At 44.5% G+C, this 23,563-nt stretch overlaps 1 protein-coding gene across 1 annotated transcript in view; it reads right to left on the reverse strand.

Moving 5' to 3' along the window:
* Positions 1-18,788: 18,788 nt before the first annotated feature.
* LOC106590655 (phospholipid phosphatase-related protein type 5-like) overlaps positions 18,789-23,563 on the reverse strand; it is a 69,061-nt gene continuing 64,286 nt past the window's right edge. The window contains exon 3 of the mRNA XM_045710981.2: positions 18,789-20,000. Coding sequence (XP_045566937.2) covers positions 19,735-20,000 — 266 coding nt within the window. The 3' untranslated portion in view covers positions 18,789-19,734. The remainder of the gene's footprint in view (positions 20,001-23,563) is intronic.

Below are 23,563 nucleotides of genomic sequence, written 5' to 3' on the forward strand. Positions count from 1 at the left end.
ACCGATGAGTTGTGCATTCCGAGATGTTGTTCTGCACACCTCTGTTGTACTGCACTGTTATTTGTCTGTTTGTGGCCGGCTTGTTAGCTCGCACGATTCTTGCCTTTCTCCTTCGATCTTTCATCAACAAACTGTTTTCTCCCACAGGACTGGCGCTTACTGGGTGTGTTTTGCTTGTCTCACCATTCTATGTAAACCTTAGACACTGTCGTGTGTGAAAAGCCCAGGAGGCCGTTTCTGAGATACTGGAACCGGTGCCAGGCGATCAGACCACTCTGAAAGTCACTTCGGTCACTTGTTTACTCCATTCTAACGTTCAATGGAACAGTAACTGAATGCCTCGATGCCTGTCTGCCTGCTTTATACAGCAAGACATGTTCAAAATGTTATTTATGTGCTAAAAACAACCTTGGTTAGAGTGTGACAGTATAGCAATCCTATACAATACGGTACATTTGGAAAGAATTCAGACCCCTTGACTTTTTCCACATTTTCTTATGTTACAGACTTATTCTGAAATTGATTAAATAGCTTTTTTCCCCCCTCATCAATCTACACATGATACTCCATAATGACTTAGCAAAATGTTTTTTTTTTTAAGACAAGAAAACTGAAATATCATATTTACATAAATATTCAAACCCTTTACTCAGTACTTTGTTGAAGCACCTTTGGCAGCGATTACAGCTTTGAGTCTTCTTGGGTATGACACTACATTGTTTAATTGAATCAATTTTAGAATAAGTCTGTAATGTAACAAAATGTGGAAAAAGTCAAGAGGTCTGAATACTTTCAGAATGCACTGTATATCCAAAGTGTACATAGGGTAGTGGGCAGGGTGTAGTGGACAGGGTGTAGTGGACAGGGTGTTTCTACAGGGTGTAGGGTGTTTCTACAGGGTGTAGGGTGTTTCTACAGGGTGTAGTGTTTCTACAGGGTGTAGTGGACAGGGTGTTTCTACAGTGTTTCTACAGGGTGTAGGGTGTTTCTACAGGGTGTAGGGTGTTTCTACAGGTTGTAGGATGTTTCTACAGGGTGCAGGGTGTTTCTACAGGATGTAGGGTGTTTCTACAGGGTGTAGGGTGTTTCTACAGGGTGCAGGGTGTTTCTACGGGGTGCAGGGTGTTTCTACAGGGTGTAGGGTGTTTCTACAGGGTGTAGGGTGTTTCTACAGGATGTAGGGTGTTTCTACGGGAGGGTGTTTCTACAGGGTGTAGGGTGTTTCTACAGGATGTAGGGTGTTTCTACAGGATGTAGGGTGTTTCTACAGGGTGTAGGGTGTTTCTACAGGGTGTTTCTACAGGATGTAGGGTGTTTCTACAGGGTGTAGTGTGTTTCTACAGGGTGTAGTGTGTTTCTACAGGGTGTAGGGTGTTTCTACAGGATGTAGGGTGTTTCTACAGGGTGTAGGGTGTTTCTACAGGGTGTTTCTACAGGATGTAGGGTGTTTCTACAGGGTGTAGGGTGTTTCTACAGGGTGTAGTGTGTTTCTACAGGGTGTAGGGTGTTTCTACAGGATGTAGGGTGTTTCTACAGGGTGTAGGGTGTTTCTACAGGGTGTAGTGTGTTTCTACAGGGTGTAGGGTGTTTCTACAGGATGTAGGGTGTTTCTACAGGGTGTAGGGTGTTTCTACAGGGTGTTTCTACAAGGGTGTAGGGTGTTTCTACAGGGATGTAGGGTGTTTCTACAGGGTGTAGGGTGTTCCTACAGGGTGTATGGTGTTTCTACAGGATGTAGGGTGTTTCTACAGGGTGTAGGGTGTTCCTACAGGGTGTTTCTAAAGGGTGTAGGGTGTTTCTACAGGGTGTAGGGTGTTTCTACAGGGTATAAGGTGTTTCTACAGGGTGTAGGGTGTAGGGTCGAGTAGAGCATAGCGGATAGGGTTGAATACCTGCAATGTGATGTACTTATCCAGCGGGCTCTCCACTCTAGACATGTTCTCCTGTGGGGGGTCTTCACCACTCAGCAACAGCTCGCCTTTGAAGTTATGCACCACACACACCACCTAGAACACACAGCATGAAGAGACAGGGGTTACACACCACCTAGAACACACAGCAGAGAGAGACAGGAGTTATACACCACCTAGAACACACAGCAGAGAGAGACAGGAGTTATACACCACCTAGAACACACAGCAGGGAGAGACAGGAGTTATACACCACCTAGAACACACAGCAGGGAGAGACAGGAGTTATACACCACACCACCTAGAACACACAGCAGGGAGAGACAGGAGTTATACACCACCTAGAACACACAGCAGGGAGAGACAGGAGTTATACACCACACCACCTAGAACACACAGCAGGGAGAGACAGGAGTTATACACCACCTAGAACACACAGCAGGGAGAGACAGGAGTTATACACCACCTAGAACACACAGCAGGGAGAGACAGGAGTTATACACCACCTAGAACACACAGCAGGGAGAGACAGGAGTTATACACCACCTAGAACACACAGCAGGGAGAGACAGGAGTTATACACCACCTAGAACACACAGCATGAAGAGACAGGGGTTATACACCACCTAGAACACACAGCATGAAGAGACAGGGGTTATACACCAACTAGAACACACAGCAGGGAGAGACAGGGGTTACACACCACCTAGAACACACAGCAGGGAGAGACAGGAGTTATACACCACCTAGAACACACAGCAGGGAGAGACAGGAGTTATACACCACACCACCTAGAACACACAGCAGGGAGAGACAGGAGTTATACACCACCTAGAACACACAGCAGGGAGAGACAGGAGTTATACACCACCTAGAACACACAGCAGAGAGAGACAGGAGTTATACACCACCTAGAACACACAGCATGAAGAGACAGGGGTTATACACCACCTAGAACACACAGCAGGGAGAGACAGGGGTTATACACCACCTAGAACACACAGCAGGGAGAGACAGGAGTTATACACCACCTAGAACACACAGCAGGGAGAGACAGGAGTTATACACCACCTAGAACACACAGCAGGGAGAGACAGGAGTTACGGAGAGACAGGAGTTATACACCACCTAGAACACACAGCAGGGAGAGACAGGAGTTATACACCACCTAGAACACACAGCAGGGAGAGACAGGAGTTACACACCACCTAGAACACACAGCAGGGAGAGACAGGAGTTATACACCACACCACCTAGAACACACAGCAGGAGAGACAGGAGTTATACACCACCTAGAACACACAGCAGGGAGAGACAGGAGTTACACACCACACCACCTAGAACACACAGCAGGGAGAGACAGGAGTTTAATTGTGACCTCTATCTGACCAGCTGGTCATAATTGTGACCTCTATCTGACCAGCTGGTCATAATTGTGACCTCTATCGGACCAGCTGGTCATAATTGTGACCTCTATCGGACCAGCTGGTCATAATTGTGACCTCTATCGGACCAGCTGGTCATAATTGTGACCTCTATCGGACCAGCTGGTCATAATTGTGACCTCTGTCTGACCAGCTGGTCATAATTGTGACCTCTGTCTGACCAGCTGGTCATAATTGTGACCTCTGTCTGACCAGCTGGTCATAATTGTGACCTCTGTCTGACCAGCTGGTCATAATTGTGACCTCTATCTGACCAGCTGGTCATAATTGTGACCTCTATCTGACCAGCTGGTCATAATTGTGACCTCTATATTATGTCCTATATTACTTAGCCTACTGGTCATAGATAAAACCTCTCTAGGGTATGTGGGACGAAATCGTCCCACCTACTCAACAGCCAGTGGAATCCCGTGGCGCATTATTCAAATACCTTAGAAATGCTATTACTTCAATTTCTCAAACATATGACTATTTTACACCATTTTAAAGACAAGACTCTCGTTAATCTAACCACACTGTCCGATTTCAAAAAGGCTTTACAATGAAAGCAAAACATTAGATTATGTCAGCAGAGTACCCAGCCAGAAATAATCAGACACCCATTTTTCAAGCTAGCATATAATGTCACATAAACCCAAACCACAGCTAAATGCAGCACTAACCTTTGATGATCTTCATCAGATGACACTCCTAGGACATTATGTTATACAATACATGCATGTTTTGTTCAATCAAGTTCATATTTCATTCAAAAACCAGCTTTTTACATTAGCATGTGACGTTCAGAACTAGCATACCCACCGCAAACTTCCGGTGAATTTACTAAATTACTCACGATAAACGTTCACAAAAAACATAACAATTATTTTAAGAATTATAGATACAGAACTCCTTTATGCAATCGCTATGTCCGATTTTAAAATAGCTTTTCGGCAAAAGCACATTTTGCAATATTCTGAGTAGATAGCTCGGCCATCACGGGCTAGCTATTTTGACACCCACCAAGTTTGGCCCTCACCAAACTCAGATTTACTATTAGAAAAATTGGATTACCTTTGCTGTTCTTCGTCAGAATGCACTCCCAGGACTTCTACTTCAATAACAAATGTTGGTTTGGTTCAAAATAATCCATAGTTATGTTCAAATATCCTTTGTTTTGTTCGTGTGTTCAAGACACTATCCGAAGGGTGACGAAGGGTTACGCGCCCGACGCGTTTCGTGACAAAACATTTCTAAATATTCCATTACCGTACTTCGAAGCATGTCAACCACTGTTTAAAATCAATTTTTATGCGATTTTTCTCGTAAAAAAGCGATAATATTCCGACCGGGAAACCCTGTTTTTGTTCAAAGACGAGAAAATAAAAACATGGTGTCGCCTCGTGCACGCGCCTCCAGTCTCATTGTTCTCTGATCGACCACTATCCAAATGCGCTACTGTTTTTCAGCCAGGGGCTCCAAAGGCATCATTCAGCGTTTTGCCGCCTTCTGAGAGCCTATGGGAGCCGTAGGAAGTGTCACGTTACAGCAGAGATCCTCAGTTTTCAATAAAGAGAGTGTAGAAGCCCAAGAAATGGTCAGAGAGGGCACTTCCTGTAAGGAATCTTCTCAGGTTTTTGCCTGCCATATGAGTTCTGTTATACTCACAGACACCATTCAAACAGTTTTAGAAACTTTAGGGTGTTTTCTATCCAAAGCCAATAATTATATGCATATTCTAGTTTCTGGGCAGTAGTAATAACCAGATTAAATCGGGTACGTTTTTTATCCGGCCGTGCAAATACTGCCCCCTATCCCCAACAGGTTAAGACCTCATCCTAACCTGGTAATGATCAGCTGACTACAGCGTATTACCTACGTACAGTACTACCTACAGAGGATAGCAATTGGATACATAAAACATTGTTCGTGACATTTCTATCTGTTTCCATAGCAACTAATTAAAGTTTAAATCTGCAAAATAGTCTTACATTTAAAATAGATCAAGCAACGACACAAACAAATCTACATCACCATTTATTGCATATCTGATTATACAGTAATCATATCTTAATTCACCCACAGACAGAAAGACTGGGACACAGAACATAAACAGGCAGATCATTTGATTTGATTAATGATTAAAAAGAGTGGTGGGGGGGGGGGGGTCAGATCCTCATCAAGGACCTCTGAACACAGAGGGGGTGATCCCGGAGCATAGTGGCCATCTTGAAGAGTGGGGGGGGGTCAGATCCTCATCAAGGACCTCTGAACACAGAGGGGGCGATCCCGGAGCATAGTGGCCATCTTGAAGAGTGGGAGGGGGTCAGATCCTCATCAAGGACCTCTGAACACAGAGGGGGTGATCCCGGAGCATAGTGGCCATCTTGAAGGGTGGGAGGGGTCAGATCTGCAATGAAGAGAATCAGCAAATTACAATTTTATCAATTCGAGATTGTAAAAGATAACTAGAACAGGACATTCCCGAAGAAACTTTGCTGACTCAAAGCATTTCCATGGAACTAGTTGAAGAACCACCAAGGATGTCAGGTGCATATTTTAGGACTTTCCAGAGGGCCCGCAACACATCAACCTCCTGAGTTTTCTGGCTTTTCATGACACTTACTGGAAGAATAAAAAGAGAAGAAAATAAATGAACGATTGGCATAATGTGGACGTACAGGACACGACTGAACAGTAACACTTTGTGAAGTATCTTCAGTCAGAATCTAAAAGGGTTCTTCGGCTGTCCCCATAGAAGAACCCTTTTTGGTTCCAGGGAGAACACTTTTAGGTTCCAAGTACACTGAGTATACTAAACACCTGCTCTTTCCATGACATAGACTGACCAGGTGAATCCAGGTGAAAGTTAAGATCTGTTATTGATGTCACTTGTTAAATCCACTTCAATCAGTGTAGATGAAGGGGAGGAGACAGGGTAAAGAAGGATTTCTAAGCCTTGAGACATGGATTGTGTATGTGTGCCATTCAGAGGGTGAATGGGCAAGACAAAGGATTTAAGTGCTTATGAACGGGATATGGTAGTAGGTGCCAGGCGTACCGGTTTGTGTCAAGAACTGCAGCGCTGCTGAGTTTTTCACACTCAACAGTTTCCTGTGTGTATCAAGAATGGTCCACCTCCAAAAGGACATCCAGGCAACTTGACACAACTGTGGGACGCATTGGAGTCAACATGGGCCAACCTCCTTGTGGAACTCTTTTGACACCTTGTAGAGTCCATGCCTCGACAAATTCAGGCTGTTCAAAGGGCAAAGGGGGTGCAACTCAATATTAGGATTGTGTTAATATTTGGTATACTCAGTGTAGATCCCTCTGTGGAAAGGGTTCTACATGGAACCCAAAATATTTATACCTGGAACCAAGAGGGTTCTACATGGAACCAAAAAGGATTTTTCAAATGGTTCTCCTATGGGGACAGCCGATTAACCCTTTTAGGTTCTAGATAGCAGGCGTTTAAGATAAGGCAGTCATGGGCAGCTGAATAGCACGTCTCCTGGGGAATCCAGTCTCAGTGAGACCTGATGCAGAGAAAAAACGTGTAATGATCATCAGCATAGCTAGTACAAACCTAGCTCTTACCAACCTAGCTCTTACCAACCTAGCTCCTACCAACCTAGCTCTTACCAACCTAGCTCTTACTAACCTAGCTCTTACCAACCTAGCTCGTACCAACCTAGCCCCTACAAAAGATCAGTATCAAACAGAACAAAAATGTAAATTTTGCACACATAACTGACTGTCAATGACTATGGATTTAAAGAGGGGTGTGTCTGCTCTCTCCTTCACCTGGGATGTGGCAGAATAGGTCACTGGTAACTGAGTGGGTGGCCAAGCACTGCTGTAGAGGCCATGCATCAGGTCATTGACATGTTTCAGGAACTGTAAAGACAGAGACAAATGATGCTTAACCAATTACCTAAGGTCTTCACTGAGTTAGACTTAACCTAGCAAGTACATTGACTAAAGTATGTTACCACCCAGCAATCTGGCAGTCAGAGGAGAGCGAGAGAGAGCGAGGGAGAGAGAGAGAGAGAGACATAAAAACAGGTATTTTTCCATTCCTTATTCAGCAGGCTGGATAACTTCTGTACTTCTGCCCTTTGTACCTTCTCCATCCTTCCATCCAAGATATAAGATTCCTGGAAGAAAGGAGAATCAAGAATTGAAAAGGGCAGTTAAGAGTTGTAACATTAGAATGAGTGTTGAGGGGGAGTATGGATAGGCAAAATGTATTGTATTGTCAAAAATACACAAAAATACAAGGATCACTGATGATTCAAGAAAGACTTTACATCCATATTGTGGGGTGCAAGTTTTAAAAATAATTTGGCTAGCTTACAATCTCTCACACACACTGTTTCCTGTATTCACTAATCTCTCTCTCTCATTTACTGTCATTAACTAAATAGATATCAAAATGTCAAAACGTTACTAGCTAGCTACAACAGGTACAAATGTAACTTTACCATGTCCATGGAGGATTATAGGACTGAACTCCACTCCATGATGTAGGAAATTTATGATGAATTTCACCAATGACGTTGAGCCCAGACCAGGATTTGTGGATTCTAGCCATGACCATCTAGCCATGACTACATCGATTCGCCCAAGGTCAATACTTCAGAAAATGTAAATTGTGAAACTCCCACTTTGTACCTATGTTTGTTCTCTCTAGTGCCTTTTTTGTTTGCTGAAATCCATACTTTTTCAATAAACGTTACTCAAATACAACCACAGATTGTTTTCTCATTGCTGTTACTCTGTTTGATTAACGTTTATAGAAAAAGTATGGATTTCAGCAAACAAAGAAAAGCACACACGTACATTATCTTGAAACACCGAGCTACAGGGCAAGATGGCTAACCACAGCCCCAAATGAGCTAACTCCAGCACTCCCAAAAAGCTAGGGTTGTTACAGTATTGTATGTTACTTAGTTATTGCAACATAGAGGACCGTAGGCTGTGACACAGTGATGTCATAGCGGTGTAGTGGAGGATGGTAGGCTGTGACACAATGATGTCATAGCGGTGTAGTGGAGGATGGTAGGCTGTGACACAGTGATGTCATAGCGGTGTAGTGGAGGACCGTAGGCTGTGACACAGTGATGTCATAGCGGTGTAGTGGAGGACTGTAGGCTGTGACACAGTGATGTCATAGCGGTGTAGTGGAGGACTGTAGGCTGTGACACAGTGATGTCATAGCGGTGTAGTGGAGGACCGTAGGCTGTGACACAGTGATGTCATAGCGGTGTAGTGGAGGACTGTAGGCTGTGACACAGTGATGTCATAGCGGTGTAGTGGAGGACTGTAGGCTGTGACACAGTGATGTCATAGCGGTGTAGTGGAGGACTGTAGGCTGTGACACAGTGATGTCATAGCGGTGTAGTGCAGTGGTTCCTCTTGTTTAGACAAGTGTTTTAGTGCTTAAGGAAGACTTTAATTAGGTGACTTACTTCCAGACACTAAAGCCCCGTTTCCACTGGCACTTAAAATTAGGGCCAAAATCGAGCAGACTATAGAATGGAATTCTCAAATTAAATCTGGTTCGAGGGAAACCCGTACCAGCGCAGACCAGTTTCACAACTGGTGTCAGCTCAATTAGAATTCCGGCTTGTGACACCGTTACTATGCAACCACCAAGCTGATCACTGCTGAATGCTGATACCTCATTTAGCTAGCTTGTTTGGGCTTGTTGATGTTAGCTAGAACATGGACAAGCAGTACTGCAGTAGTCAGACATGACACAAATTACCACAATAGCTAGATCCTGATGTTAAATAGCAAATCAGAGTTTAAATAAGCTAGCTAGCTAACGTGAGCTAGCCGTACTTTAGCTGGCCAAGACGTATTGAAAGCTAGCTAGCTACATCATATCAAACCTGTCGTCTGCTTTGCTTGGTTAGCTAGCTACCTAATAGCCAATGCCATGGCAAGTAAAGTGGGAATCTAGCTAGCTAGCCTTTTATGCTAGTGATGATGCTAACCGTTTAGCTAGTTAACTAAAGTCAGCAAGCTAAATACATGGCTCTAAGTCTGGCTAGTGTAACCGATGTGAAGTGGCTAGTTAGTTAGCGGTGGTGCGCGCTAATAGCATTTCAATCAGTGACGTCACTCGCTCTGAGACCTGAAGTGGTTGTTCCCCTTGCGTTGCAAGGGCCGCGGCTTTTGTGGCGCGATGGGTAACGATGCTTCGTGGGTGTCAGTTGTTGATGTGTGCAAGGGTCCCTGGTTCGAGCCCAGGTTGGGGCGAAGAGAGGGACGGAACCTACACTGTTACACTGGCAGGAGTATGGGGTAACGTTAGTTACAGCATGGTGAGGGTGAATTACATTCCTCAACATCTTGCTAGCTAGCGAGCAACATTAGCGAAGCCAGCTGCAGTCACATAATGGCTACCTCGCAACATAACATAATTTCACATTTCTGGAGGCAGTGGAAATTCTAATTGAGCTAGCCCACCAAGGACAGCCCAAACTGAGTTGACTTCGAAGTGCAAATGGAAACAGGGCTTAAGTAAAACCCTATATATCCAAACTTTGTATAACCTAACCTTATACACTGAGTGTACTAAACATTAAGGACACCTGCTTTTTCCGTAACAGACTGACCAGGTGAATCCACTTCAATCAGTGTAGATGAAAGGGAGGAGACAGGTTAAAGAAGGATTTTTAAGCCTTGAGACAATTGAGACATGGATTGTGTATGTGTGCCATTCAGACAGAGGGTGAATGGGAAAGACACAATATTATAAGTGCCTTGGAATGTGCTATGGTACTTGGTGCCAGGTGCACCGGTTTGAGTGTGTCAAGAACTGCAACGCTGCTGGGTTTTTTACACTCAACAGTTTCCCAACCTGACACTGTGGGAAGCATTGGAGTCAACATTGGAAAGCATCCCTGTACAACGCTTTCGACACTTTGCAGAGTCCATGCCCCAATGAATTGAGGCTGTTCTGAGGATAAAAGGGCATGCAACTCAATATTAGGAAGGTGTCCCTAATGTTTTATACACTCAGTGGAGAAGCTTGCCTGCCCTAGATTCTCTGTTTGATCCGTCATGACACGAACCGGCATCAGACATAGAAATGACTATGTGTAACCGATGTGAAATGGCTAGTTAGTTAGCGGTGGTGCGCGCTAATAGCGTTTCAATCGGGTGACGTCACTCGCTCTGAGACCTGAAGTAGTTGTTCTTGCTCTGCAAGGGCCGCAGCTTTTGTGGCGCGATGGGTAACGATGCTTCGTGGGGTGTCAGTTGTTGATGTGTGCAGAGGGTCCCTGGTTCAAGCCCAGGTTGGGGCGAGGAGAGAGACGGAAGCTATACTGTTACAAATAGTCAATCAAATCATCAATCAATGTGAATCACAGACATCTCGTTAAAGTAACATCTGATGCTCAATCATATGCTTGAGCACCAACCTTGGAACGGGTTAGTAGTAGCATCATGGCACATTAAACGACTAGAGTTTAATTGATCTAAACTTCTCTCACTTCAATGCAATACTGAGAGGCAGCAATGACGCTCTACATCAGGGTTCTCCCATCATGTTCCAGTTATTACTATAACCTTGTCCTCTGATTTAAAGTGCCACCAGCCATGTTTTTAGCTCGCACAAAGTTAGAATCCATTAGAATCCATTATGAAAGGTGGTTCATTTCAGCAGTAACCACTAATAGCACTCAACAGTTTGGTGGGTTCAGCTTTAATGGTGCTGTGTCTCTTTAGAGTGAATATCCTACTCTCCTAGCCTAGCCTAGCCCAGCCCACTACCCTATTCATCTCAGCTCCCATGTGCTAGAGAGAGAAGACAGAAAAGAGGAGAGAGAGAGAAGAGAGAGACAGAAAAGAGGAGAGAGTGACAGAGTGAGAGACAGAGGAGAGAGAGAGAGAGAGAGAGAGAGACAGAGAGACAGGAGAGAGAGACAGGAGAGAGAGACAGAGGAGAGAGAGAGAGAGAGAGAGACAGAGAGACAGGAGAGAGAGACAGGAGAGAGAGACAGAGGAGAGAGAGAGTGACAGAAAAGAGGAGAGAGTGACGGAGAGAGAGCAGAGACAGAGGGAGAGAGAGAGAGACAGAGGGAGAGACAGAGAGACAGAGGAGAGAGAGAGAGAGAGAGAGAGAGAGAGACAGACAGAGGAGAGAGAGACAGATGAGAGAAAGACAGAGGATCTTGGATCTTATAGAGTTCCACTGAGGGGGAACGAGGTGGCTGCTAACATCCACATTATGTTTATCCCGTTCTGTGTACAGTACAGATATGGACAGGTCGATGGCTGGTTCAGACATCTGGGACCAGCCAGCCTCATGAACATCCATTGGACTACAAAGCCAGAACCACACCCCTGGCCCAGTCACCTCCAGAGTGGAACAGGAGCACTAGGATGAAGAGTTACGATGTTGAGTGACAGTAGAAGTTTCCCCTATATACGATGATGTGTGCCTAAAGCTACAATATGGGTGGTCTGCTATGGAGCTGCTGAAGGGAGATGGATCTGGAGGAGTGACGGCTGTGTGGGGCAGGAGGGTAGGATGATGTCAGACAGGTACTTGGGTCCAGGGTGGTGGACAGCTTGGTAGGTGTGAACCAGGATTTTAAAGTCAATGTGTGAGCATATGGGGAGCCAGGTAGAGGTTGAACAGCACTGGAGGGATGTTCTCACAGGGGGGAGGTGTGGTTGAGGACAAGTGCAGCACAGTTCTGGACATATTGTAGCCTTCTTAGGCACTTGTCAGATGTGTCAACTAACAAGGCATTACAATAGTCCAGACGGCATGCTATAAAGGCGAGGATGAGTCGCTCAGCTGCAGGCTGTGACAGCATAGGTTGTAACCTGGCAATGTTCCATAAAAGTGATCACACTTTTGATGTGGGTCTCAAACGAGAGTTGACTGTCAAATATCCTACCCATGTTGAGAACCTCCCTGGAGGGGAAGGACCTTGACACCATCAGTATTGAGTCTCTAGCTGCTGAACCTCCCTGGAGGGGAAGGACCTTGACACCATCAGTATTGAGTCTCTAGCTGCTGAACCTCCCTGGAGGGGAAGGACCTTGACACCATCAGTATTGAGTCTCTGGCTGCTGAACCTCCCTGGAGGGGAAGGACCTTGACACCATCAGTATTGAGTCTCTAGCTGCTGAACCTCCCTGGAGGGGAAGGACCTTGACACCATCAGTATTGAGTCTCTGGCTGCTGAACCTCCCTGGAGGGGAAGGACCTTGACACCATCAGTATTGAGTCTCTAGCTGCTGAACCTCCCTGGAGGGGAAGGACCTTGACACCATCAGTATTGAGTCTCTAGCTGCTGAACCTCCCTGGAGGGGAAGGACCTTGACACCATCAGTATTGAGTCTCTAGCTGCTGAACCTCCCTGGAGGGGAAGGACCTTGACACCATCAGTATTGAGTCTCTGGCTGCTGAACCTCCCTGGAGGGGAAGGACCTTGACACCATCAATATTAAGGCTGCCACTGCTGTTGTTGTTACTGATGGTGCAGTGCCAATCAGTGCAACCTGTGTCGTTTGCAGTTTAACTGCAGGAAACTGCATAGGATGTCCTGCAGGCAGCTGACCAGGAGTGCAGTGCCATTGTCAGTGTTTGTGAGTGACATACAGCTGAGTGTCAACAGCATTTAAAGTTAAAGCTCAGTCCGTGTTTCCTCATTATGTTTCCCAGTGGCAGCATGTAGATACAAGACAACAGTGGCCCTAGGACCAAGCCTTGAGGGACCCCCCTGGTGGACCACCACCAGGGAATAGGCTGCTATTTTGGACACAACCCATAGTGATGCTGATCCAGGTTCTACAACAAAAGTGGTACGGTGTCCAAATTATGACAGCGTCAGAATCACAAGGAGTTGGTGAACGAGGCTGTCCAAATATGCACGCCGTACATTGTGAGGATTGTGATGCTGCTGCAGGACAGGTTCTTACCAGGAAAGTGGCAATGGCCACTCCTATGATGAATCCAGCGATGACGTCAGACCAGTGGTTCCGGTACTCAGCCACTCTGTTGAGTCCCGTGAGGAAAGCCAGATACATCAGACCCAGGGACAGCACAGGCTTGGCTAGCCTCGTTCCTTTGACTTCCACTGTACATGTGATGTAACTCTAGAAGATAGTAATGAACATACTGTTATCTCTTCACATCTCAGTGGATCTCTTTTTATTAAATTAGTGAAAAATAATCTACAGAAATCAACAATGAACATGCTGTTATCTCCTCACATCCCTGTACTGAGGTCAAAAAGGTAATATATATGCTGACAGGTTATACCACAATGTGTGGTTTCATTTAATTACCTCTATTAGTTTGTCCATACTATCAAAGAGTGCACTGACTTTCAATGGGAACGCTCTGAGAAACGAGGTCAGCTCTATTGTACAGTACACAATGATTGTCTCATTCAGATTCTGAAGAAGGGCCACAAGTCTAGCAGTCTGTGATAATGCTAGCAGCAACAAGGGATAACGCTAGCACCAGACTGTGATAATGTTACCAGCAGTCTGTGATAATGCTAGCACCAGACTGTGATAATGTTACCAGCAGTCTGTGATAATGCTAGCACCAGACTGTGATAATGCTAACACCAGCCTGGGATATCGCTAGCACCAGCCTGTGATAATGTTACCAGCAGTCTGTGATAATGCTAGTGCCAGCCTGTGATAATGCTAACACCAGCCTGTGATAATGCTAACATACTGTGATAATGTTACCAGCAGACTGTGATAATGCTACTAACAGCCTGTGATAATGCTATCACCAGTCTGGGATAATGCTACCAACAGCTTGTGATAATTCCAGCACCAGTCTGGGATAATGCTAACACCAGCCTGTGACAATGCTACCAACAGCCAGTGATAATGTTACCATCATCATGTGATAATGCTATCACCAGCCTGGGATAATGCTAGCAACAGCCTGTGATAATGCTACCAGCAGCCTGTGATAATTCTACCAGCAGCCTGTGATAATGCTACCGGCAGCCTGTGATTATGCTACCAACAGCCTGTGATAATGTTACAGACAATGAGGGTATAACAGGAATAATCCCCAATCTCCAGAGTGCTGCTAAAAAAACAGATGTATTGTCACAAACAATGGATATAGGTCCAGTGAAATGTGTTGTTTTACAGTAGTTTTATACTAGCATGCACCAAGCTTTACAGTAGCATGCTAACCACTAAACAACTGTGTGTTTGACTATAGCAAGCTAACTGGCGCTTACTGCTAATAAACAATGTGCTTTAAAATACAACTATGTGTTTTAGAGTAGTATGCTAATACCGCTAACCGCTACAAAACAATCTTCTTTAACATAGTATACTAACACCGCTAACTGCTACAAAACAATCTTCTTTAACATAGCATGCTAATACCGCTAACTGCTACAGAACAATCTTCTTTAACATAGTATACTAACACCGCTAACTGCTACAAAACAATCTTCTTTAACATAGCATGCTAATACCGCTAACTGCTACAAAACAATCTTCTTTAACATAGCATGCTAATAAAGCTAACTGCTACAAATAATCTTCTTTAACATAGCATGCTAATAAAGCTAACTGCTACAAAATAATCTTCTTTAACATTAGCATGGAAATACCGCTAACCGCTACAAAACAATCTTCTTCAACATAGCATGCTAATACCGCTAACTGCTACAAACAATGGCCCTGCTAACTGACCTACATGCTGTAAAGATCTGGGATCAGTTTTCCCTTTAAAATCATAATGAATAAGATTAAGATCCCAGTAGTGGTTTGTTCTGTAATAGGCAGGGTATCCCCCAAACGACCTGCAGTTGTGTAAAGTACTTAAGTAAAAATACTTAAAAGTACTATGTAAGTCATTTTTTGGGGTACTTTATTTTACTATTTATATTTTGGACAACTTTTACTTTTACTTCACCACATTGCTGAAGATAATAATGTACTTTTTATTCCTTACATTTTCCCTTACACCAAAAAGTACTCTTTACATTTTGAATGCTTAGCAGGACAGGAAAATTGTATAATTTACGCACTTATCAAGAGAACATCCCTGGTCATCCCTACTGCCTCTGATCTGGCAGACTCACTAAACACAAATGCTTCGTTCGTAAATGATGTCTGAGTGTTGAATTGTGCCCCTGGCTGTCTGTCAATGAAAAAAACTAGAACATTGTGTTCTCTGGTTTGCTTAATATAAGGAATTTTAAATGATTTATACTTTTGATACTTAAGTACATTTAAAACAAAATACTTTAAGACTTTTACTCAAGTAATATTTTACTGGGTGACTTTCACTTTTACTTGAATCATTTTCTTTTAAGTTATCTTTACTTTTACTCAAGTATGAACATGAAGTACTGACGACCTGGCATGTCAAGAAGAGACAAACAACAACTGAAGTGACATCAAACTTCAAATGAGCTAGACTAGGATTTTGGCCTCTGAAGCTGTGTATCATATTTATAATCACAAAATGGCAGCATGTTTTTCTTTTTAATCAGACGATCGAGTGAAAGATTAATTAAAGTGTTTTTAATTAGCTAATTGTGTTATACGGATATGTGATGACATGTGAAGCCACACATGACGACACGTTGTCTAATTTGGTTTCAGAGACCTGAGTTTATGGTTCCAAAGTCTTGTCTTGAGGATGATTCATTCAAAACGAACGTTAAATGTTACATTTCTAAGAATCAAACACGTATACCAGTAGGCTATACAGTATGTATTGTGTGTATGTTTACGCACAATGTTCATTATCAATACGTTTGTCATGATCTGTTGTGATGTTGGATATATTAACCATGTTCCATGTAAGGCTTTCAGTTCCATGAAATGTTCCCAGATCTAGCCTGCGTCCAAAATGCACCTTATTTCCTGCATAATGCCCTGGTCAAAGGTAGTTTACTACCCAGAGTGCCCTGGTCAAAGGTAGTTTACTACCCATAGTGTCCTGGTCAAAAGGTGTTTACCACCTATAGCGTCCTGGTCAAAAGTAGTGCATTACCCAGAGTGCCCTGGTCAAAAGTAGTTTACTACCCATAATGCCCTGGTCAAAAGTACTTTACTACCCATAATGCCCTGGTCAAAAGTAGTTTACTACCCATAATGCCCTGGTCAAAAGTAGTTTACTACCCATAGTGCCCTGGTCAAAAGTAGTGCAACATAGCGCCCTGGTCAAAAGTAGTGCAACATAGCGCCCTGGTCAAAAGTAGTGCATTACCCAGAGTGCCCTGGTCAAAAGTAGTTTACTACCCATAATGCCTTGGTCAAAAGTAGTTTACTACCCATAGCGCCCTGGTCAAAAGTAGTTTACTACCCATAATGCCCTGGTTAAAAGTAGTTTACTACCCATAATGCCCTGGTCAAAAGTAGTTTACTAGCCATAGTTCCCTGGTCAAAAGTAGTGCAACATAGTGCCCTGGTAAAAAGTAGAGTATTACCCAGAGTGCCCTGGTCAAAAGAAGTGCACTATATAGTGAATAAGGTTTCAGACAGCATCAGTCTGCTACTATTATTTTCCCTGTGCTTAATACTGTCTCTCACACTCAAATCATTCAACTAGTAGGCTTTCCAGAGTGAGTAGGGTGAATCAGCAGAAATCCTCTTTATGTAAAGTAACAAGCTTAGTCTGCTATGAGTCAGTGGAGGATTTCCTTTTCAGCGTTACCATAAAACTTAAATTAAACGCTGAGTCTCAAATAGCCCCCTGTCCCTTTTAATAGCTGGTCAACTGCACACATTTCAGGAAATAAACACCTGTTTCAAATAAACACCCGCTGTAAATGAATTATTTACGAGGTTACCATGAATTGCCATGACTTGTTTACAAGGTTTAATGTTTGATTTGTTACATTAAATAATTCAGTAATGACTCGAAAAAATGATGGCAATCATTCGTTTTTATCTCCAGTAGGAAACTGCTATCCATTGGCCGCTAACAGCTGACAACTGCTAGTTAACTGGCAAGCAAAAAAAAAAAAACGTCAACAACTTTGGGAGTACAGACCCAAAGAAATTGGTCCCCCCCCCCCCTCTAGTGGCGAAAGTAAGAACTGCTGAAAATGCACAGTTAAAGAGGAGAATAATTATTCAGGCAAGGCGTGCTAAAACAAAAGAAACATGATACAAACCACATTTCCATCCAACATTTTCATGCAGATGAATTACCTGACGCATGGAAAAAGTCATAACTGGGCTGATGGAAACATGAAATGCGGGTACAATTTTATAAACGCTGACAGAGAATTTGTTCGTTCGACATGGTGGGATCTTTTTGTGTCTGTAAAATGAATTACGCGAGAAATGGCGTTGGAAATGCCTTTATGCGCAAATATTGATATAATTAACACAGTGGAGGCTGCTGAGGGGTGGAATGGCTGAAAATACTGGAACGGAGCAAATGGAATGGCATCAAACACCGAGAACTCATTTGTTTAATGTATTTGATACCATTCCACTGATCCAACTCCAGTCGTTACCACAAGCCCGTTCTCCCCAATTAATGTGTCATCCACCTCCTGTGTTAAAAACATCATATGGAAGTAAAATTGGACTCACGCAACAATATGTTGTGTGGTCGTCCCACTACGACTCGGGAAAGCAGTTTATTGGGCTACAGATTAAATAAATGACGATGAACTTCACAGGGTGGTGAATGTGCAAGGTGATGAGCTTGATGTTCCTTTCCAATAAATATCGAGGGTGTTATTCTGGTGATATGATGATGGATGTTTGGCTGCCATTTAACAAAAACAAAATAATATTTATCTTATCCATAATAATCTCAAAACGTAGGTAGGCTACCCGCACTGTACAGCATCTGTGCCAAGGCTGTAGGTACATTCGTTATATAACCTACCCAGTTTTTGTGACAAAACCATCAATAGATTTAAAAAATGCGATGGAAACCCATTTACATTTTTTCATTTTTTTTTCATTCAGTACATGAGAATTTAATGGTAAAAGTCATGTTTATGTGCACTATGTCATCACGCGCAGACTTTATCCACAAAAAGTCCGTTTGATGGAAACAAATCTCTGGTGGGAAAATGCGCATATTGATTTATGCAGATTTTTGAATATTCGTATGCAAATCTGTCGTCGCCAATGGAAACCAGCTATAGTGTGTAAATGATGACACAGTGCAGGAAATGCAAGAAATTTATTAAAATGATGGAAGTGAATGCTGTAATTAAAAAAATGTTTATGCAAATGAGCAAAAGCTCTGTGCATTAAGTAAATAGAAGCCTGGCACAAATAGAAGCCTGTCACAACTGCCTGTTGTGTTCAGTGATTTAAGGAAATAAATGGCCAGGCTATTATTCAAAGTTTATCGAAATCAAATCAAATTTATTGGTCACATACATGTGTTTAGCATATGTTATTGCGGGTGAAGCGAAATGCTTGTGCTTCTAGCTCCGACAGTGCAGTAATATCTAACAGTTTCACAACATATAACCCAAAATACACGAATATCGAAGTAAGGAATGGATTAAGAATGTACATGTCTGTCAGAACGTTATATTAAGCCATTTCTCTGATCTACAGCAAACAGCCAAACAGATTGCATTCAGTGGCCAAATAGGATATTCGTAGCCAAGATAGAAAAATACATCCAAGAATCAGTCAGGACTGTTTCAGTGTGTGTGTGTGTGTGTGTCCGTCCGTCCGTCCGTCTGTGCTTGCGTGTAGAGTAGACCAGCGTGGAGTAGATGTATGCACTCAAGGCCTTTTATGTGGCCTGTAGGCCTGGAGATGCTAAACGTGTTTATGTTAATTTTTGGTCAATTACTCTGAGACCGACAGTCTTTTGCATAACAATAACCAAAGCTCCAGTCCTATACAATACAGAGAAAAATAGATCTGCATTCTGCGGGCTTCATGGAAGAAATTGGATTTTACAAAGTTAAATATCAAATGTGAAATCTTCAACCAATTGTATCTCACCACCAGACACTCTTCGACTCGAATCCAGCGTCCAAAACGAAAACAAGATTTCCGGACACGAGAGTTAAGCCCAATCTGACAGGAATTGATGAACGGCTTATAGGGGTTTACACACTAACAGGATATATTTAGCAGTGTTCTCCACATCTCGTCATAGCCATCAAAGAAGCAGCTGAATAGCAGCACATTCAAGACCTGGCATCTATTAGGCCTACTTACTAAGTCCACTTGTTTCTTCAAGGACTGTTATAAAGGCCGTCCCTCATAGAATGTCCTAAGATTTCGCAGGGATGTCTGTAATGTCAGAAATCCTACTATTCTGCACATATCATCAATATGGAAACACTTACTCTAGTTATTACATTCCGTTAGTTAGTAGTTATAACACATCCGACTCAACTATTCAACTTGTATCTTTTGGTTCCTACTAATCTTTAGTTCTCACTCACAGCAAGATAGAAGGCTGCATAGACGCTGAGCGCAGCCTCTTTGGAGGGGAAGGTTTTGCGTGCGCGCAGGATATCCTCCTGGTTCCCGGTGCAGGCCTCCTGTTGGCTGATGTAGATCAGGGTGTGCTGGCAGCCCAGGGCTGTGTAGTTGGGCTTACACACCGTCAGGAAGTGGGGGGACAAATTCCCAGTCACCACCTGGCCGGCGTTCACAAAGATGTCCACGGTGAACAGGCCGAACATGTAGACCCCTGGATAGAGGGGGAGATAAACACTAGTTAGACCCCTGGATAGAGGGGGACATAGACACTGGTTAGACCCCTGGATAGAGGGGGACATAGACACTGGTTAGACCCCTGGATAGAGGGGGACATAGACACTGGTTAGACCCCTGGATAGAGGGGGACATAGACACTGGTTAGACCCCTGGATAGAGGGGGACATAGACACTGGTTAGACCCCTGGATAGAGGGGGACATAGACACTGGTTAGACCCCTGGATAGAGGGGGAGATAAACACTGGTTAGACCCCTGGATAGAGGGGGAGATAGACACTGGTTAGACCCCTGGATAGAGGGGGACATAGACACTGGTTAGACCCCTGGATAGAGGGGGACATAGACACTGGTTAGACCCCTGGATAGAGGGGGAGATAGACACTGGTTAGACCCCTGGATAGAGGGGGACATAGACACTGGTTAGACCCCTGGATAGAGGGGGACATAGACACTGGTTAGACCCCTGGATAGAGGGGGACATAGACACTGGTTAGACCCCTGGATAGAGGGGGGACATAGACACTGGTTAGACCCCTGGATAGAGGGGGACATAGACACTGGTTAGACCCCTGGATAGAGGGGGACATAGACACTGGTTAGACCCCTGGATAGAGGGGGAGATAGACACTGGTTAGACCCCTGGATAGAGGGGGACATAGACACTGGTTAGACCGCTGGATAGAGGGGGGACATAGACACTGGTTAGACCCCTGGATAGAGGGGGAGATAAACACTGGTTAGACCCCTGGATAGAGGGGGACATAGACACTGGTTAGACTCCTGGATAGAGGGGGGAGATAGACACTGGTTAGACCCCTGGATAGAGGGGGACATAGACACTGGTTAGACCCCTGGATAGAGGGGGAGATAGACACTGGTTAGACCCCTGGATAGAGGGGGACATAGACACTGGTTAGACCCCTGGATAGAGGGGGACATAGACACTGGTTAGACCCCTGGATAGAGGGGGAGATAGACACTGGTTAGACCCCTGGATAGAGGGGGACATAGACACTGGTTAGACCCCTGGATAGAGGGGGACATAGACACTGGTTAGACCCCTGGATAGAGGGGGACATAGACACTGGTTAGACCCCTGGATAGAGGGGGACATAGACACTGGTTAGACCCCTGGATAGAGGGGGACATAGACACTGGTTAGACCCCTGGATAGAGGGGGACATAGACACTGGTTAGACCCCTGGATAGAGGGGGACATAGACACTGGTTAGACCCCTGGATAGAGGGGGGAGATAAACACTGGTTAGACCCCTGGATAGAGGGGGGAGATAAACACTGGTTAGACCCCTGGATAGAGGGGGACATAGACACTGGTTAGACCCCTGGATAGAGGGGGAGATAGACACTGGTTAGACCCCTGGATAGAGGGGGGAGATAAACACTGGTTAGACCCCTGGATAGAGGGGGACATAGACACTGGTTAGACCCCTGGATAGAGGGGGGACATAGACACTGGTTAGACCCCTGGATAGAGGGGGGACATAAACACTGGTTAGACCCCTGGATAGAGGGGGAGATAAACACTGGTTAGACCCCTGGATAGAGGGGGACATAGACACTGGTTAGACCCCTGGATAGAGGGGGGAGATAGACACTGGTTAGACCCCTGGATAGAGGGGGAGATAAACACTGGTTAGACCCCTGGATAGAGGGGGACATAGACACTGGTTAGACCCCTGGATAGAGGGGGGAGATAGACACTGGTTAGACCCCTGGATAGAGGGGGGAGATAAACACTGGTTAGACCCCTGGATAGAGGGGGGAGATAAACACTGGTTAGACCCCTGGATAGAGGGGGACATAGACACTGGTTAGACCCCTGGATATAGGGGGGAGATAGACACTGGTTAGACCCCTGGATATAGGGGGGAGATAGACACTGGTTAGACCCCTGGATAGAGGGGGAGATAGACACTGGGTAGACTCCTGGATAGAGGGGGACATAGACACTGGTTAGACCCCTGGATAGAGGGGGACATAGACACTGGTTAGACCCCTGGATAGAGGGGGAGATAAACACTGGTTAGACCCCTGGATAGAGGGGGAGATAAACACTGGTTAGACCCCTGGATAGAGGGGGAGATAAACACTGGTTAGACCCCTGGATAGAGGGGGACATAGACACTGGTTAGACCCCTGGATAGAGGGGGAGATAAACACTGGTTAGACCCCTGGATAGAGGGGGAGATAAACACTGGTTAGACCCCTGGATAGAGGGGGAGATAGACACTAATAAAGTGATCTTAACTTTCCACGTCCACCACTAATAAACTGAGCTTGTCGTCATTTTTCTTCCCCTCACACATTAAGACAATGAAAACTGTTTTTGTAACATCCATTTATGAAAGATTATAGTTTCTCACATTATTTGAAAAACACTCTCCCGGCCTCACCAAGCCTCGGTGTGAAAGAGAAAAATATCATAATCTGATGATGTCATATTATCCAGTGGAAACGTCATAAAATAATGGGGGAAACTAACAGCTGTCCTGAGCTCACTGGTCTGGGAAACTCTGAGGACTCGGAATAGGCCAGTTAATACAATGTTGCAAGTTCGCTAGAGAAAAGCTTCAGGCCAAACCCAGTTGATTGATTACTTAGTTAAAAAGTTATAGGCATACTGCTGCATTGGCCCATAGGCTATTTCTGAGTACGATGTGCTCATTTCTTTAGCCACAAATGGATTACGGTCTATCAATGTGTCCATATGGCAGAGGCTGGTGTTCTCACATTAGTTGGACTCTGTGTCTCTGCATCTTAATGCGGCTTTCAGCTTTGAAGCCCACTTAGCTGGAAGAGCAGAGAAAAAAGGCTTCATTAATGTTGAGTGGCTTTCTGTTTTGTATCCCTGTCTCCTTGTTTTACATTTTAGTCACTGCTTTCTCATCTTCTGTATTCTTAATTAAAGGGAAGTAGGGATGAGACGAGATGAAAGGAGGGGGTGAGACAAGAGATAGGATGAGATGAGAGGAGGGGGTGAGACAAGAGATGGGATGAGACAAGAGATGGGATGAGACAAGACGAGGGGGTGAGACAAGAGATGGGATGAGACGAGAGGAGGGGGTGAGACAAGAGATGGGATGAGATGAGGCGAGATGGTGAGACAAGAGATTTGATGAGATGAGACGAGCTTGGATGAGATGAGACAAGAGGGTGAGACAAGAGATGATATGAGACGAGAGTTGGGATGAGATTAGAGGAGGGTAGATGGGATGAGATTAGAGGAGGATAGATGGGATGAGATTAGAGAAGGGTAGATGGGATGAGATTAGAGAAGGGTAGATGGGATGAGATTAGAGGAGGGTAGATGGGATGAGATTAGAGGAGGGTAGATGGGATGAGATTAGAGGAGGGTAGATGGGATGAGATTAGAGGAGGGTAGATGGGATGAGATAAGAGGGTAGATGGGATGAGATTAGAGGAGAGATGGGATGAGATTAGAGGAGAGATGGGATGAGATTAGAGGAGGGTAGATGGGATGAGATTAGAGGAGAGATGGGATGAGATTAGAGGAG

This window comes from Salmo salar, chromosome 29, assembly GCF_965601325.2.
Source record: "Salmo salar chromosome 29, fSalSal1, whole genome shotgun sequence".
NCBI classification, from domain to species: Eukaryota; Metazoa; Chordata; class Actinopteri; order Salmoniformes; family Salmonidae; genus Salmo; species Salmo salar.